Source organism: Podarcis liolepis (genome assembly GCF_965112155.1).
Source record: "Podarcis liolepis genome assembly, chromosome: 3".
Classification (NCBI taxonomy): Eukaryota; Metazoa; Chordata; class Lepidosauria; order Squamata; family Lacertidae; genus Podarcis; species Podarcis liolepis.
Genome location: NC_139557.1, coordinates 94,834,516 through 94,851,642, shown reverse-complemented (window position 1 = coordinate 94,851,642; position 17,127 = coordinate 94,834,516). Strand labels below are relative to the sequence as shown.

General features: G+C 40.8%; 1 protein-coding gene across 4 annotated transcripts in view; it reads right to left on the bottom strand.

Annotated features, from left to right (window-relative positions):
• The window catches only part of EPRS1 (glutamyl-prolyl-tRNA synthetase 1), a 41,299-nt gene extending 24,722 nt beyond the window's left edge, over positions 1–16,577 (bottom strand). Inside the window, exons 1-13 of one of the 4 annotated variants that reach the window (XM_083494036.1) lie at positions 15,990–16,577; positions 13,481–13,565; positions 12,227–12,326; positions 10,575–10,731; positions 9,688–9,833; positions 8,343–8,437; positions 7,344–7,470; positions 6,245–6,437; positions 5,366–5,537; positions 3,786–4,019; positions 2,204–2,288; positions 1,302–1,361; positions 975–995 (exon numbers count right to left, since the gene is read on the bottom strand). In XM_083494036.1, the coding sequence (XP_083350162.1) occupies positions 975–995; positions 1,302–1,361; positions 2,204–2,288; positions 3,786–4,019; positions 5,366–5,537; positions 6,245–6,437; positions 7,344–7,470; positions 8,343–8,437; positions 9,688–9,833; positions 10,575–10,731; positions 12,227–12,326; positions 13,481–13,565; positions 15,990–16,032 (1,518 nt within the window). In that variant the 5' untranslated portion in view covers positions 16,033–16,577. The remainder of the gene's footprint in view (positions 1–974; positions 996–1,301; positions 1,362–2,203; positions 2,289–3,785; positions 4,020–5,365; positions 5,538–6,244; positions 6,438–7,343; positions 7,471–8,342; positions 8,438–9,687; positions 9,834–10,574; positions 10,732–12,226; positions 12,327–13,480; positions 13,566–15,989) is intronic. The other 3 variants (XM_083494037.1, XM_083494038.1, XM_083494039.1) reach the window with 3 other exon arrangements.
• Between the last annotated feature and the right edge of the window lie 550 nt (positions 16,578–17,127).

Sequence of the window (17,127 nt, the reverse complement as noted above, 5' to 3'; positions counted from 1 at the left end):
CAACACTTGTGTTACTTTTTAATAGGTGTGCAGAGGTATAATTTTCTTATCAGTATTCACAAAAAAGCAAAACTTTAACTGCCCCACAGCTAACCAGCGCAGTTTGTTGACTGCACTAACAAACAGAGGTTATTCGGGTATTCTTGAATTAATCTAACTGTTAAGAGTTTGCTTTTCTCTAGTGCTACTGACTCATTATTTTTGCTTTCTCAGTAGCTGAATACTTGGTCCTACAAACCAATTCAATGCCTTCGCTTTCACTCTTGCCCCAGGGTGAATGCATAAGGCAGCATACAGTGCCAAGAAGTGAACAACAACATAAATTTAAGGCCAATGGTGTTTATAAATTTGTTTGACGCACTAGTGTCCATCTATGCAGCAACAAAAAGAACCAATTGATAATCCCTCATATAAAATAAAGAGAACAAATGAGAAGGGCTTTAGGATAATACAAGACACATGCCAGGCAAGCAAATACTTAGTTCTGGGGCAAGCCTCCTTGAAAACAAGCAAAAATCCAGACTCAAGTTAAAAGAATAAGAACAGCCACAGAGTTGTGCAGACAGACACAAACAGTTCGCCTTATTATAGTGTCCAAGCATCTGCTGCCAAAGAAGCAACTAACCATGTCAAGATGCAGTATTCCTTATTTGATGCTAAATTAAGACACATCAGAAGAGCTTTACTTGCTGTCTGAGAGAGAAAATGTTAACGCCTTCAGTACACTGCAGAAAGGCAGTATGTCCAGCATTGTAAATTAAAAGTGACACTTTCTTCTCCATTGAGAAATTCAGACTCAGATCATTATTTCCCCTTTAGAACAGGAATAATGCATTTTAAGATGGAAATACACAGCTCTTGTTATGTAAGCAAACGTGGTTGTGCTATGAGAAGTTGCACAGTGATGGCTTATGCTATGTATGCTTACAATACTGTAAGCTATATGCTAAGGCAGAAAAAGCGTTAAGTAATACCTTCTTACAGATAGCTCGCAGCTTGAAAGCAGAAAAATGAAATGCAGAATTTTCATCAGAGTTTACATTAGCAAAATATCATTATCTCCCACACAATTCAAGAACAACAATTCAGTATCAGACTGGCAGAAGTCAGCAAGATTAGTGTTAGCCCTGGTTAGCAAGAGGGGACATTCCATTTTCCTGAAGATGAGGAGCAAGGTGATGCAACATACTGCATTAGCTAGTCTTTGAAGAGCATTCCAAAGAACGCTGGGTTCACAACCAGCAACAAGAGAGCAGGTGTCAATCAGAAATGTCATCAGATCAAAATGGAGAAGCATGTACCTTTTTGTTAAATGACCAAATTTTATCCCACTCCATGTTTACAACTGATCGAGAAGAGCCCTGCAAAATATAATGGGAAGAGGGGGATAGGAGAATAAAAGGCCATAAATCTTGATGGTGTTATTTGTTGTATTTACTTTAACCATTCTCTTCCACAACCTTACTTCTTTACCAAAAAAAAAAAACATCCTCCCTCAGGACTAGAAATAAGTGACTTGCTGGGGGTGAGGGTGGGAGGAATCCATCAATAAGTAATCATTCTTTGTTGCAAAATAGAGACGATCTTCTTTAACACACTATGCTTTCTTAAAAGTTTCAGGTATAAGTCTGAGGGTAAATTAAAGATGGATCAATTGTCCAGTTAGATACTGAACGTGCTATAGTTATTTGATGTATTGTTATTTTCCAAATATTAATATGGTGTACCAACTTCTTTAAATCATAATCCTATGGTCCCCGGTAGATTATCTCAGAGAAGGAGTGGCCCATGCTTCACAGTAAAGTTGGTAGTACTATGGGAGATATAGCCCAAAAACATGTAAAAGGCTACCCCTGGATTGGACAACTGAACAATCAAAGTCACAAGAGGAAGACTTTCCTGATGTTCTTGAAAGAAGGACTCGTCTATAAAATGACTAGATCTACAGAATAAAAAAAAATTCCTTCCAGTAGTACCTTAGAGACCAACTAAGTTTGTTATTGGTATGAGCTTTCGTGTGCATCTGAAGAAGTGTGCATGCACACAAAAGCTCATACCAATAACAAACTTAGTTGGTCTCCAAGGTGCTACTGGAAGGATTTTTTTAAATTTTGTTTCGACTACAGCAGACCAACACGGCTACCTACCTGTAACTAGATCTGCAAAGGGAAGCTGAAGGGAGAGTGGACATGCAACCACCTACCTGTGCAGCAATAAACTGTTTCAGTCCTTCAACTGTCATGCCTCTTCTTAGGACACCACGCACAGTTGGGAATCTTGGGTCATCCCTAATAGAAAGGAATTTCTGCTTAATTTAACAGTGCAAAACTGTGACAATATCAAGAAGCCTATGTATAGGGTTGAATAAACTTGGAAGAGAGGATTCTTAAAATTCTCTTTTTATTTTGGCTCTCCAACAGCCTGCACATCTTTATTTTACCCTGCAAAAGCTGTGATATCAACTTTGATGAATTCATAGCAACCTGCTTAATTCTTGGGTCTTTTCCCCAAGAACAGAAGGCATCCCATAAGCACAGATCCATCTAAGGGCCAGAAGAGTGTTTGCTGGAAATGGTTTTACTGAAAATGATACAATGTGTATCTAAAACACTATATCAGAAAGTAACAGTAATTTTTCAACAAACATAAGCAATGCATGCATTGTGCCATTGATTTCTTAAATAATTACACAGTTACCCAAGGGATGTTAATAACATTCATACCAAAATTTCCAAGACTTTAACTCTCTTCTTTTTGGAGATTTCTACTCATTTTGCTTAATTAATATGTAGCAAAAAGTTGTCAACAATGACACTTGAGAGGAACGAGCATCCTTCCAATCATATATTTTGGGTATACAAGTGACGTGAAGAAAAACTCAATCTGGTTAAGCTGATTAATGTAGTACTAATAATTGTGCAGGTGACCATGGAAAAGTAAATTAATCCACCATTCCTTTTGCATGATTTTTGTTACTATTAGGTAGATTTCTGCCACATTCTGTTCCCCAGGTTTGAAACCTCAGTTGAAAAGGAAAGATTACATGAAAAGAAGAGTGTGGGGAGACCCACACACGTTCCCTACTTTGAACCTACATATTCAAACATTGCTCATCACAAAACCGAGCACAAAACTCCACCCCCATCATTCTGCCTGGACACTGAGGTCCAGCTCCGAGGGCCTTCTGGCGGTTCCCTCGCTGCGAGAAGCCAAATTACAGGGAACCAGGCAGAGGGCCTTTGCAGTAGTGGCACCCGCCCTGTGGAACGCCCTCCCACCAGATGTCAAAGAGAAAAACAACTACCAGACTTTTAGAAGACATCTGAAGGCAGCCCTGTTTAGGGAAGCTTTTAATGTTTGACGGACTATTGTAGTTTAATATTTTGTTGGAAGCTGCCCAGAGTGGCTGGGAAAACCCAGCCAGATGGGTGGGGTATAAATAAAGTATATTATATTATATTATATATTATTATTAATTATTATTATTATAGCTAATATTTCTGAACACTGATTATCTGAGTTTGAAAGTCTAACACCAACAGTAAAGAAAAGCTGTTGGATGAAAAGACTGAGCAAAGGTATTTAAAATATACCGACTAACACAATATCTAGCAAGTTGTAAACCTGTTAATTTCTTCATTCTTTGGTGTAATTTTTGTAAATTTATTTTTAGTGTAAGATACTGCTTATGAAAAATTATCTATACACTGATTAGATTGCAAAACAAATGTGCACATGTATAAACACCTGCATAATTCCTACCAAGTTTAACTCCTTTAACATACCAGCCATCCACTAGCCCTTCATTGACAAACCAAGTGAGCTTCCTTTTAGACAATACAGTGTTGTTGAGGTTTAAGCGGCTGTACTCCCAGATATATGGTTTTCTTATTTCCAAGGCTTCAATAATCCAGTAGAACTGTTCATCTCTGTCATGATATTCTGTTGTTCTTAATGCATGAGTGACACCTTCAATACTGTCAACTATGGGACAGGCAAAATCATACGTGGGATAAATGCTGAAATGTAAGAAAAAATGCAAGTAAGCTTCATGTGCACATTGAAAGTGTTGAGCACTGCACACACTATTAATAAATTTAATAAACAATCTCTAAAGCAACGGAAAGATTTAGCCTGTTGTGATGACTACTGTTAATGAAAGAGAAAAAAAGAACTTTCCACTATCTTAAAACCAAGCTCAAACACTATACTGTACAGTTGTACCTTTGTTCTCAAAGTGCTTGTGCTGTAATGTTCAGGTTTTGCTTCTGTTAAATATATAACAGAAGCAAAACTTTAACATTACAGCAGAAACCCAGTAGTTCTAGTGAGTGAGCTAGTTCCACAGTAATTATAGGAAATGAGCTAGTTCTAGGAACTGCTTTTCCAGAATGAAAAAGTGAAAGAGAAAATAGGAAGGTTTTTCTTTTGAGGTCACTGATAGTAGAGGATTGAGCCCAGCTGGAACTGTTAAATGTCAGTTCATAAAGCAAGCTTCTTTGGAGCAAAAAATTAATAGGGTGAAAACCCGTTATTACCCCAAATCCCTTCTTACTGAGATAGTAAGAATGGGGGGGGGGAGCAGGGGGCCACCTGCAAGGAAGAATACTTAACATCTTCCATGGCTTCCAATCCCAGCAAACCACACACACACAATGTGCTTTTCCCCAGTTCACTTCCCATTTCAGATTTGGGAGGGAGTAGAAAGAGATTAAAAGGAGGAAGGAAGGGTTAAGAAGCCGCTCTCTAATTCTCCCTGGAAAGTGCATCCCCAGTCCACAGCAGTATTAGGATGGAATCCCCGCAAAATGTTATCTCTGCCCAGGGTTTTAATCAGACAAAGCTATGCTGGCAAGGCCAGAAGCTGCTGTGAAAAGAGGAGGTTTTCCATAACACTGTTGGGATTTCATCAGGCAAAGCAAAACTCAACTTAATTTGATAAAGGGCCAAAGATAAAGACACCAATTCAATGGCCCCATCCACACTTAATGAGAAACCATTGCTAAATTTTAAGAATGGTTTAGCAAGAATATGAATGTGCTGGGCAACACTTCAAAAATTCACGAGTCAATCCTCCCCGGTCTTTCCTTCAGCATGCTGAGGAGGAAACAAACCAGAAGTTGGCTTGGCACGACATGTGAAACAGCTCTTGTGGTTTGTTAATGGAGAAAGAAACCATGAGTGCTGGTTTGCAGGTAATGACAAACCATCATCTGGTTTGCTTCCCTCCCTGTGCACTGAAAGAAGGACTGGGAGAGTCTCTCATGCTGCAACTGAGAGCACAGTAGCCTAAGGCCCACTACTAATCTCACTGTAAGTGGCCCTATCACTAAGTGAATTGCAAGTCCCATTTCTTAACACATACTTGTACTTATTTCCTGTTCGTGGATGTGGCTGGTTTTTGCAACGATAAAGAGTTGGGTCCCTCATGCATCCATTGTTACTACTCATGTCGATTTTTGCTCGTAGACAGCAGGTCTGCCCATATTCCGTTCCCTTTTTCATTTCCTCCCACATTTTGAAGTTCTTCTCAACAGCTATAAAACGGCAAAGATTCAGTTCAGATTTAATAACCCAGCTCTGGTACTATGAAATATTATTTACCAAAAGTAAGACGACTCCAACAAGAATGGAGCTAAAACTGACAGCAACTCTAGCCTAGCAGGTATTTTGGCAATGACTTTAACTAAAGGGTTTAACGTTTTCTCATCTGAAATTCCATTGATTTATTTAGCTACTATTGTCTCTTCTCACTGGCAGCATCTCTCCAGGATCTCAGACAGAGGTCCTTCCCAGATCTACAACACGATGACCTTTTAACCTGATATGCAAAAAATTAACAAGATCATCATCTGAGGCCCATTTTGGTGTGCCTCCTCCATGAGAGGTCCAGAGGGTGGCAATACAATAATGGGCCTTTTCTGCAGTGGCTCCCCATTTGTGGATGCTCTTCCGAAGGAGACTCATCTGGTGCCTTCATTACATATCTTTACACACCAGACAAAAATATTCCTCTTCAACCAGGCCTTGGGCTGATTAGCATTCTATGTCCTTCTAAATGTGTTGGTGGGAAGGGGGTTATTGATTTGTTTTTGTTATTGTTATGTATTTTGGGTTCTCATTTTGTATTTTTATGTGGTATTCAAATTTAATAAATGATGATGATAACAACAACAATAGTAACAACAACTAAGCAACTAATTAACAAAGCAAATAGAGATGGAAGCCAGACAAAGCATCTTACAGTTATTTCTGTGCTTGGACTCTGTTCTTTGCTCTCGTTCCATTTTCATTTGTTCTGCGGGCGTATCATCTACATAAGCCTTCCCCTCATGAATGAGCTTCTCAGCATATTTCATTATTGTTTCAAAATGATCCGAAGTGTATGTGAATTGGTCTGGTTTGATGTGCAGCATTGCAACATCTTCCAAGATAACCTGAAGATATAAATGTTGAAAGGATTAACTTGATATACAAAAATCCTAGTATGAAGTCCTCTCACAGACAGATCTTGCCTTTTTCACCTGATCTGTATTTTCACCTGATCCAGTAGGTCTTTGGGGGTTGCGGTTGCTTAAAGAGCTCTACAAAAGAACTTTGAAATCTTACTATGTCAATTTAGTTTTTTCTAAATGCTTAATTAATCCAGAGAATAACAATTTCTGCATTTCTGTATTGTGCATGAGGATATCCTAGATCTCACTGGCAATTTCAACCTCTTGGTACCTTCTGATACCATTAGCCACTGTTTCCTTCTGAATAGGTCATCTTAGGTGGGAACCAGAGCCATCAAAGTGAAGAACAAGATCCTCAGTGCAATTATAGCAAGCCCACTTGGCTTTTTAGCACTATTGATGCATATGCATTCGGGTGAGAGAGTCAATGAGAGGTTTCATTTGCTATCAATGTGGTTTTTAAAAAAAACACTTTTTAGAAGCCCCGCTTCACAATGAATCAGGCTCTGTACTAATGTTTATTCCATAGTTAGCATTGTAAATCAAATAAATCCTAAGAGAGAGATCTTCTCTAACTCTGTTCATATTTTATTTCAGTGTAATGAGCTTTTCTTCTCTGTTGTTTCATCCCACATCACCCAAGATAACTTTTGAAAGCCTAGAAGCACATAGGTGAGGCCAAACAGCCAACTGTCTGCTGAAAAGCAAGGACAACATTTGGGTGGAAAGGACTTAGGCTCAGCCCCAGGCTATTCCTAAAGCACCTGTGTGAATGATATCCTTTGTGTTATGTGAGGTGTCCCCACCCACTCCATAGTTAACAAACAGAACTGTATAGAAATCAAAACAATCAGAGACCCAGAATGAGATATCATTATGAAAAGATACCTTTTCAAAATCTTCTTTTTCTTTTTCTGGATTTGTATCATCAAACCTCATGATCAGTTTACCCTTGAAGTTGACCTGGTAGTGCTGATTCAACAGAGCAGCTTTTGCATGTCCAATATGCAAGTATCTAGGCAGAAAAGAATGTCAAGAAGAAAAGAATGTTGGCTACAAGGGGAAAGTAAAGTAAAACATAGAGCACGCCAAAGGAAGAGGCAAAATATTAGTATTTCCCTTCTTTAATTGTTGCTGTAAAGTATGTTTTGTTTAACATAAAAAAACTTAAAACTTTTTCTTTCAGTCATAACTTCATAGTTTCTTGAGAAGAGAATCCAATTGTTTTTGGACTCAGTCCAAGTTAATGTTTGAAGTCAGTGACTTAGGAATTGCACATGTACACATCACCATTCTTTTGTTTAAGGTACACTTTATATCACTTTCAAGACAAATGCCTACCACAATACTCAATAACTGATATGGCAAAAACCATTCTATAGCCTGATTATCATCAAAAAAAGCTCAAAAAAGTGCAAGAGGCTTCAGAAGGAAGGGAGCAAGGAAAGGAAAGCCCTATCCCCTAAGTGAAGCTCCACTCACAGTTCTTTCGATACAGGCCTATGTAAGCTAAAATATTTCACTGATAAACACAAATATTGTGAATCTTTACATTTTCCAATTAAAAGAAATATGAGCTAACAGCAATCTTGTAGAACACTGAGATTTCCCAGGACAGAATGAGACGGAAATCAAACTCTCAAAATATACTCTATTCTCCTAATGTTTGGCACATACGTTTTTCAGTTACACGGGAAGGGCATCTAAAGATAAGCAGTTTCATACAAAATAACACGCTTTAAAAAGTAATTTAAAAGTAACATGGTTTTTAAATTCTCCTTTCCTAATGAAAATTACAAGAGAAAATCCATTCTCTATCTTTCACACTGCAAAAGGAGTATGGGTTTAAAAGTCCTTACACACACCAATTTACAAATGTCAACTTACCCGCTTGCCTCAGGAGGAAATCTAACAATGACTTTTCCCATCTCTGCTCCAGGGAGTTCAACGAATTTCCCAACATCTTGCTTCTTCTCTGCTGCCTTAAAATTAAAACAATGAATGAAATTATTAAATCACAAACTGAGAACAGAAACACACAGACTTTTATTATGAAAGCTAAGTTAGCAGTAACAACTGAGTGAGTAAATAATTATCTGAGATGGGCTCTACGAACAGCAGCACAAGTTCAATGGGCTGGATCCAGAGAAAAGGTGGCTGGCGGAAGAGGATTTTTCTGCCACCTCATTCCCCTGGCAGCTCTACCCCCCCCCTTGTGCCCCCAGCATTTAGAATGGGGACCTTCCAGTATTATCTTTCTGTTACTGAACAGACAGCAGTGGTCAGCAGGGAGAAGTGGTGGTGCTTATCTGATCTCCCGTTACAACACTGCGCTTACCAGGAGGGAGAGGGGTGAGGCAGCAGAAAGGTTGGTGCAGTGCAAATGCAGCAAAGGAGTCAATCCAGAGCTCCTGCTGGTAAGTTTGCACCATGCTGACCTCCCTACCCATCCCAGCAAACACAGTGAAGTCAGTGACAGGAGGTCAGATAAGTGTCCCTGTCCTTTCCCACTGATTGCTACTGTGAGCAAATCCCTGAGCTCAAACATGACAAGGTTGTTAGAGTGGCACAACTATATCAGTTAAAGCTTGCATCTTAACAGTTCAATTCTAAACTGAATATGCTTGTTTCTTTAACTTGCTTTTTATTGTACTTTGAGCATTACATCCAATACAGTGGTACCTCGGGTTAAGAACTTAATTCGTTCTTGAGGTCCGTTCTTAACCTGAAACTATTCTTAATCTGAGGTATCACTTTAGCTAATGAGCCTTCCCGCCGCCACCATGCCACCGGAGCACGATTTCTGTTCTCATCCTGAAGCAAAGTTCTTAACCCAAGGTACTATTTCTGGGTTAGCGGAGTTTGTAACCTGAAGCGTATGTAACCCGAGGTACCACTGTATAGGCTACATTGCAAAGAAAGACAAAAACTGCTGCTGGCTGTGCTGGTCTACTAGAAAAAAATCTAAAAGCAGCAGTGGTGCGATACCTTTTATAAGAACCAACCGAAAAGTCACAAAGTAATGAGCAAGATTTTAATTTCCTCCCATTCTTCTTTTGAAAACTATGCTAACAACACTGCTGATTCAGATCTTTTGCGTCTCAGATGTGCAGCAGCCCATTGTGACCTTTTCTGCTCAGCACTTTGCAGATAAAATCATTTACATCCACCCTTAGATGGCAGAACTCTGGTAGAATATGAGCCAGAAATGCCTAATCAGCAAAAAGCTTACCATTTTAGTCTTTGGAATAGCAGCTCCCACAGTCCACCTGGAACCTACTGACTGGAAAACATGCTGTGTTTCAAGAAAGTTGTACCAGCGTTTTACATGAACTGGAGCTTTACCATGAAGTAACAGCTCTTGCCCTGCACTGTTGCCTATTGGGGGGGAAAGCTATGTTTTATTAAACATTAGGAAGCAGACAGTTTGGCAAGATTTCTTACTGACATGATTCACACCAAACAACAGCACAGATCAATATTAGAAGCTCAGCTATGAGAACACACCACTAGAAAAAAAATCAAATTCTACGCTATAATTTTAGGGAGGGCACAGAATAGAGGCATTCACTGAGCTGTTCAGGTGTACAGCTCTCCTGAAACATATGCAATTTTGGGGGGAAATGGTATGCACATTACAAAATAATTCACTGGCAAAAATGGTAAAAACACAGTTGGAAAAGCTGTTTAAACAATAATGTAACAGATCTGTAGATTTCATGGGTTGTAGCCTTCCATGAATAGAGTTACTTTCATTCATATAACAAAAATGAGGTGTGCAACCTATTATGCTGCAGAATTTAATTTATGCAAAACATTATGTTATTTAATCTGACATTTATATCTAACTCTTCAATCCTAAAAGTGCTTCCAGAGCAACTATTAATTAAAACAATCTATTTAAAACAGCCATTACATTAAAACAATAAAATTACAGAACATCTCCCACAGCAAAAAGAAGAAAAACGGCTGGTCTCACTAAATTTACTAGTATGTAAAAATAAGAAGAGAATTCTTTGGATTTTAATTTCAAAAGATATTAACACTTTGGTGAATGCAATACATAAATGAGTAGTTATCAAGGTACTGCAATTTTAACACATTTTCTATATTATTTACCTTTTAGTGTTGCCCAGACACTGAAATCTGCAAGACTCAAAGAGTTCCCAACCAAATAAGTTCTCAGAGAAAGGCAGTTATTGAGCTCTTGAACTGCTAAAGCAAAACTGGTGGAAGACGACAACTTTGTGGTGCTGAACTCCATCCAATGGTCAACCTTTGGAAAAGAAGGGAGATGTTTTTGCTTAAATATTTTGTAACAAGTTATATGAAAGTGCTGTTTATAGCCAACACCAAAAATCATACACTGGGTGCTATTAACCTAAGTTTTACTCAGCATAGATCTACTGAAAACCAACTATAGGTCTCAGCCACTCAGTCTGCTGGAGCCTATCTTCACATGCAAGGGAGGTCCCTAACTCACTGAGGGTTTGAGACCCATTGGCTATTCTCATCTGGTTTAGCCAGCCAGTTGAAGCCACTCCTGGGGTGTGGCTGCTGTCACATCCTGACAGCTTCTAGGAGCCACAGGGGAAGTGAGTGCAGGGTAGGGTGCAAGGGTGGAGAAACTACCCCAGAAGAAGCACGACGAGTCCCCTGCCAGAGGTACTATGCCTCCCACACTAAAACCAACACAATGAGCTTTTCTTAGTAGGTAATTAACGTGGGTGGCGCTGTGGTCTAAACCACAGAGCCTAGGGCTTGCCAATCAGAAGGTCGGCAGTTCAAATCCCCGTGACAGGATGAACTCCCGTTGCTCGGTCCCTGCTCCTGCCCACCTAGCAGTTCGAAAGCACGTCGAAGTGCAAGTAGATAAATAGGAACCGCTCTGGCGGGAAGGTAAACAGCATTTCCTCGCGCTGCTCTGGTTTTGCCAGAAATGGCTTAGTCATGCTGGCCACATGACCCGGAAAAACTGTCTGCGGACAAACGTCGGCTCCCTCAGCCAGTAAAGCAAAATGAGCGCCGCAACCTCAGAGTCATTCGCAACGGGACTTAACTGTCAGAGGTCCTTTACCTTAATTAACAGCCAGTGAAATTCTTTCAACGGTGGAGTAACATGTTGGCGATATCCTGTTCCAGGGAGGAGTCAAGACACCGCATTTTGCACCATTTTCAAGGGCAGCCACACACAGCGTGCATTGCAGTTCGCTAACTTAAGTGGGACTACTTTGAACTAAGGGACGCGGGTGGCACTGTGGGTTAAACCACAGAGCCTAGGACTTGCCGATCAGAAGGTCGGCGGTTCGAATCCCCACAACGGGGTGAGCTCCCGTTGCTCGGTCCCTGCTCCTGCCATCCTAGCAGTTTGAAAGCACATCAAAATACAAGTAGATAAATAGGTACTGCTCTGGTGGGAAGGTAAACGGCGTTTCCGTGTGCTGCTATGGTTTGCCAGAAGCGGCTTAGTCATGCTGGCCACATGACCCGGAAGCTGTACGCCGGCTCCCTCGGCCAATAAAGCGAGATGAGTGCCGCAACCCCAGAGTCGGTCACGACTGGACCTAATGGTCAGGGGTCCCTTTACCTTTACCTTTACTTTGAACTAAAATTTAGTTGATTACCACCCATTGCCATTAGGAAAATATTAAAAGAAATACACAGCCTACACATCTTTCAATTAATAACACTCTGCAACATTTAAGGTATTAATCAAATAGCAGGGGGAATAATCAAATGGGCAATCTCAAATATAAGCAATTGATTCATACCTCAGTGTGTTCCAGCAAATTAGATCCATATAATCCAGCAGATGTGGCAATTCTAGCCAGATAGCGAGCTATAGAATTCACATCTGTAAATGTAACTTGACTATTTAAAGGGGGGGGGAGAGAAAGAAAAATACATGAGCTTCTCCAGACTGAAATACAATTGCATTAGGATGGATCATAAAAGCAGCATAGTAAGTTATTTTTAAATAAACTAATGGGCATTCTACCAAATTTAAAAAAAAATCAATTAAGTGCCTGTCCCTTTTTAGACCTTTATAATTTGCTGCGCTACTCTAATTCTCGTTACTTGAGGAGAAAAACCATAGGAAGTTTGATGATGTTCAATTAACTAACAAGCAAGAAATGTGGCAACATGAAAATGTTTTTTAAAAAATAAAAATCAGGATATATATATATGTGTGTGTGTATATATATATATATATATATATGCATATATATATATGCATATATATATATGCATATATATATATGCTCAGGGCAATCTTCCTTTTTATTATTATGAACTTAAAAACTAGCATTTTTCGACTTGAAATGAAGAGAGGCAGATGCTGCTCATCTCTGGTCCATGCTTCTTGATGGGGAAGGTGCCCCTGTATCTACCTTATTCACAACTAGCTCATAAAAATGAGTCAACCAGTGTCAGCAACTTTACTGTTAATATGAAGAAGGGACAAAGAGTGGTGAAACAGCCAGTATGTTTACCAAACTAAATTGAGGTAACCATTTACAATGAAATATTGTTTGGGGGAGGAGGGAAAAAGATGCGAAGTGAAATACAAATTGCACAACTGATTTAAATCAATTAGTTTACAGTAAGAATACTACTATTTTAGTTGTTGGGTGCTAAAACAGATAAAAATGGATTCTAAGCCTAATAAAGATAGCAAAAACAAAATAATTACAAACAGGAGAATTCCTAAATTTATTTTATTAATAATACCACTCCAAACTCAGTTCAATGAAGAACTGAAGAAGCTCGCCAAAAGTATAAAAGGTTTTTTACATAAAAAGTAGCAATAAAAAAGAGCAGCATGTGAATATATACAAACACATATAATAGCTTTATAATACCGAAGATAGAGGTTAAACAGGAGCAAAGAAGTGAGATGGCTAAATATTCATCCCACAAGCAACCATTAAATCATATTACTCTTTCTTCTGCCCTCCACTCAGCAGCATAAATATATAAATTGACTTTTAAAAGCACTAATGGCAAAGATACAAGGCACTTACTCAGATACCCGTAGAATGTTCTCTTGGCCTTCTTCAACTGAAATTTTAACATGATCCTTCACATGTTCTGCAGTAAGCAAGGCTCCTAAAATACAGTATTTGTTGATTAAAAAAGGAAATATTTCATAAGTCATATTTTTTGAAGGGATTGAGATTAAACTCAATACTTCCCTCATCACTTGAAGACTGATACACTCAGGAAAGAAATCAGTTTATTCCTGCTGGTGATATTTCCGGGCAGCAATTAGGGTTGAAGAGAAGGGGGAAAGCCTTGACTAGTTTACAGTAATGACCTCAGTAGGGAATGGCTGTAAATTCACTTAACAGCACTATCTTAAAATTCAAAGTGCTGAACCACAACACTATACTAAATGCATGACCCAAACAAATCTTTATCTTTAAGCCCTGCAGATTTCAATGAGAGCAGGTTAAACCTAAACCTAAAGCAGCTATTCTGTTTGTCTGGAATACACACTAACAGTTCTAAACTTCCAAGGACTGCTGTTAAGGTCACATCTGTCTAAAAATTTTGGATACTTGGATTTTAAGCACTCCCCTGGTAGCTATAGGTGACAAGAACTGCTTGCAGGTGAGTAGGCTGGTGCAAGAGGGATGAAGTTTCCTATTGTTCCTCCCAAGCAAGCAGCCAGAGGGAAGCCCCTCCTTCACAATCAGCTAGAAATGCAGAGGGCTGCTGCAGGAGGCAATGCACTCTGTCACTCCTCTACTAGCCCACAGCAAGATAGTAAAACAAGTATTTCAGGCTAGTAACTGTTTGTGGCTTATTTACAAGATTTGTCTTAATTTTAAAAAACATTAAAATCCAATGCATGTCTATTTGGCAATAAGTCCTGGTTACAGTCTTAGTGAATCTAACTAAACAAAAGATCCTCAAGTTCACTTAAGTTACGTTTATCATTTTGTTATTGTGCAGCTTTGACACTTCTTTAAGTACCACTAGCTTCAATATACCAAATAAGTGTGCATTAAACTAAAGTTCAAATTCTAAATAGTCTTAGGCAAAATTATTTGGTGCAAGTCCTGTAAAATTAAGAGGAATGTCTGAAGAAACTTGCATAGGACCACACTGTTAAAATACTGAGTGTTTTTCTACATTAGACTCAAAGACTTGCAGCCTGACTCAGTCCAACTCAGCATTCATGCATTCGTATTATTTCAGGTCAAGGTTTCAATTTTGGTTTTTTAAAAAAGAGGGACAAAGAGAGAGGAACACACAAGCTTTCTTTCTGGGTGAACATCTTCCTGCATTGTGTCCATAGCATAAGCACACTTGCTTTAGTGGAGCTTACTTCTCAGTAAGCATTCTTAGGATCAAGTTGCACAGCAAAATATGAATGTTTTAACTTTACTTATATTAAGTAGAACAATATTTATGGTACAATATTTAAAATGCTGAATTTGCAGTATTATTAAGGAGTGTTATTGCAGGCAAGTGCACATTATTCAAGACTACACTGGAGTTATTTCAGGAGGCAGGATGAGAAGCTATAATTACAATTCAGAAATCCCATGACTGAGCATAAAATCCTCCTGAGCTACGCCCCACTATGTCTAAAAGCAGTGCCAATTCACTAACGAAATGGCATTTCATATATATAGAGAGAGATGCTCAGAATTTACTTTTTCTCTCTCTCTTGCACTACGTGGACCAACTCCCTGGGTTTGGTTCTGCTTGATGGCATCAACACATCGTATAGACCGTAAGGATCTACAGTGAAGGAGTGAGGTGCCTTTTCTGATCGTTAAGTCCGGTGCCACTCAAAGTGGCCCTGCATTATTCTCGATGACCCCGATTGTTATTGAACAGGGTGGCTGTGAAGGGCGTGAAGGAATCACTAATCCAGAGTCCCAGGCATGCCAGGTTCCGATGCTTGTGGCCTATATATACTCCAGATTAGAAGATCCTCCAGCTGTCCAGCTCGGCGCCACGTGTCAGCCCCTTTCAGTCGAGCTCGGCCCACCCCCCAGCCCACCCCCTTTCTCCCTTTGCCTGCTTATGCATACATTGAAGGGAAGGGAGGCTCCCACTTAAATAATGCAGCTGGCAACTACAAATTCACTTTTGGCAGGTGGATTATGGGTATGTTCTGTCTCCACATGCATGGTTGTTACGCCAGATTGGGTATTTGGCTCTCGAGCTCCCAGTTTCACATCTGCCTGCCCTTGCCGGCCTCTTCCCACCATCTCAAGCCCTTTCTCTCTCCCCCCTCGCCCACCACCCCTGCTCCGTCCCCTTTCGCCCACCTCGACCCTCGGCCCAGAGATGGGGTGGAAATGCGGCGAGGCGCGTCTCGCTCTGCCCTTGGCTTTGGAAACGTCTCCGCTGCCAGGCGGGCGAGCGGGAGGATGAATGGACGGGCGAGACGCCGCCGCCGCCTGACGCAACATGGCAGCCACACGCCCCGCTCCACCAGCGCCACCGGAGGGGCTGCCCGCTGGCCTCCTCCCGTGTCCAAATCCCGTGTCGGAAAAGAGGGGCAGCCCTTACCGAGAGGGACGTCCGAGGGGTTCACCGTCAAGCTCAGCGCCATTCCGGCGGCGGCGGCGGCACAGGCAGAAAGGACCGGGCAGGAGCGCGGCGACTCGCAGCGAGGCTGAAGACGCGGCCCTCCCCTTTCCCGGCTCTGCTCCCGCCTCTCGAGTAGAGGCAGCAGCGCCGCCTCCTGCTTCGGCTCCCGGCTGGTCACAAGGCCTGACGCCTGCGCGTCTTCCTCCCCGGAGGAGGCCGAGAGGCTCTTCCCCGCCCACAACCCCGTAACTCTCGAAGCGCGTTTCTCCTAAACCGTAAATCCCTTCTCGCCTTGTCAGCCGCGACTCCTCCCCTCAGAAAAGAACGAGAGGCGATTCCTTCACGCGATTCCTTTTCATACGTTACGTGGCAGGCGCGGGTTTGGCAGCGCGTATGGCTGCTCGTCACGCAGCCCTGTACAGTATCCTTGTCGAGGGCACACGTGGCAGGTTTGGGGGCTGTCAAGTAGCCCCGAAGCAGCTGGGATATTGGCAGCCTCTTCAAAAGCGGGTGCCTGAAAGGGCAAAATCTGCGACCTTCATTTCAAACCATGGTCTTCTGTAAAGAAGATGGGGCATGGGCAATGCTGCGTCATTGTCACTGATGGGCTATGACTATTATTATATTTTAGGTTGCAATTCTAACCAATAGTAAGGGTTCATAGCAGATACTCCTCACTTTCCCATTAACCTCCTAGGCTAGGCCTAGGTGGACATTCCTCATCATCACTCTTTTAGATTATTGAACGTTTCCCTAATGAACAAGAACCTGTCATAATACTGCTAAATAAAATACAATTAGAACACTAAAAATACTAGGATTTAAGTGGCTTCTTCCTCTGTGCCTACTTAACTGGGGCTTACCTTGCTTATGAACCTTCCATATGATTTAAGTAATGACACTGAAACTAGAAAGTGGGAAATCTGGGGTAATTTTACAAAAGGTGTGATTTCCATCTTTTGAGGTGTTGCAGTGAGAATTCTGCCTGGAGCTGTAACACAAGCTAAACACATCAGTTGTGATCCAGACTCCTATGTACAGAGGGGATAATTATTTTACATGAGAAGGGAAATTTTGGTGGATTTAACTCCCTCTCTTCCTGTACTGCAGTCTTGAT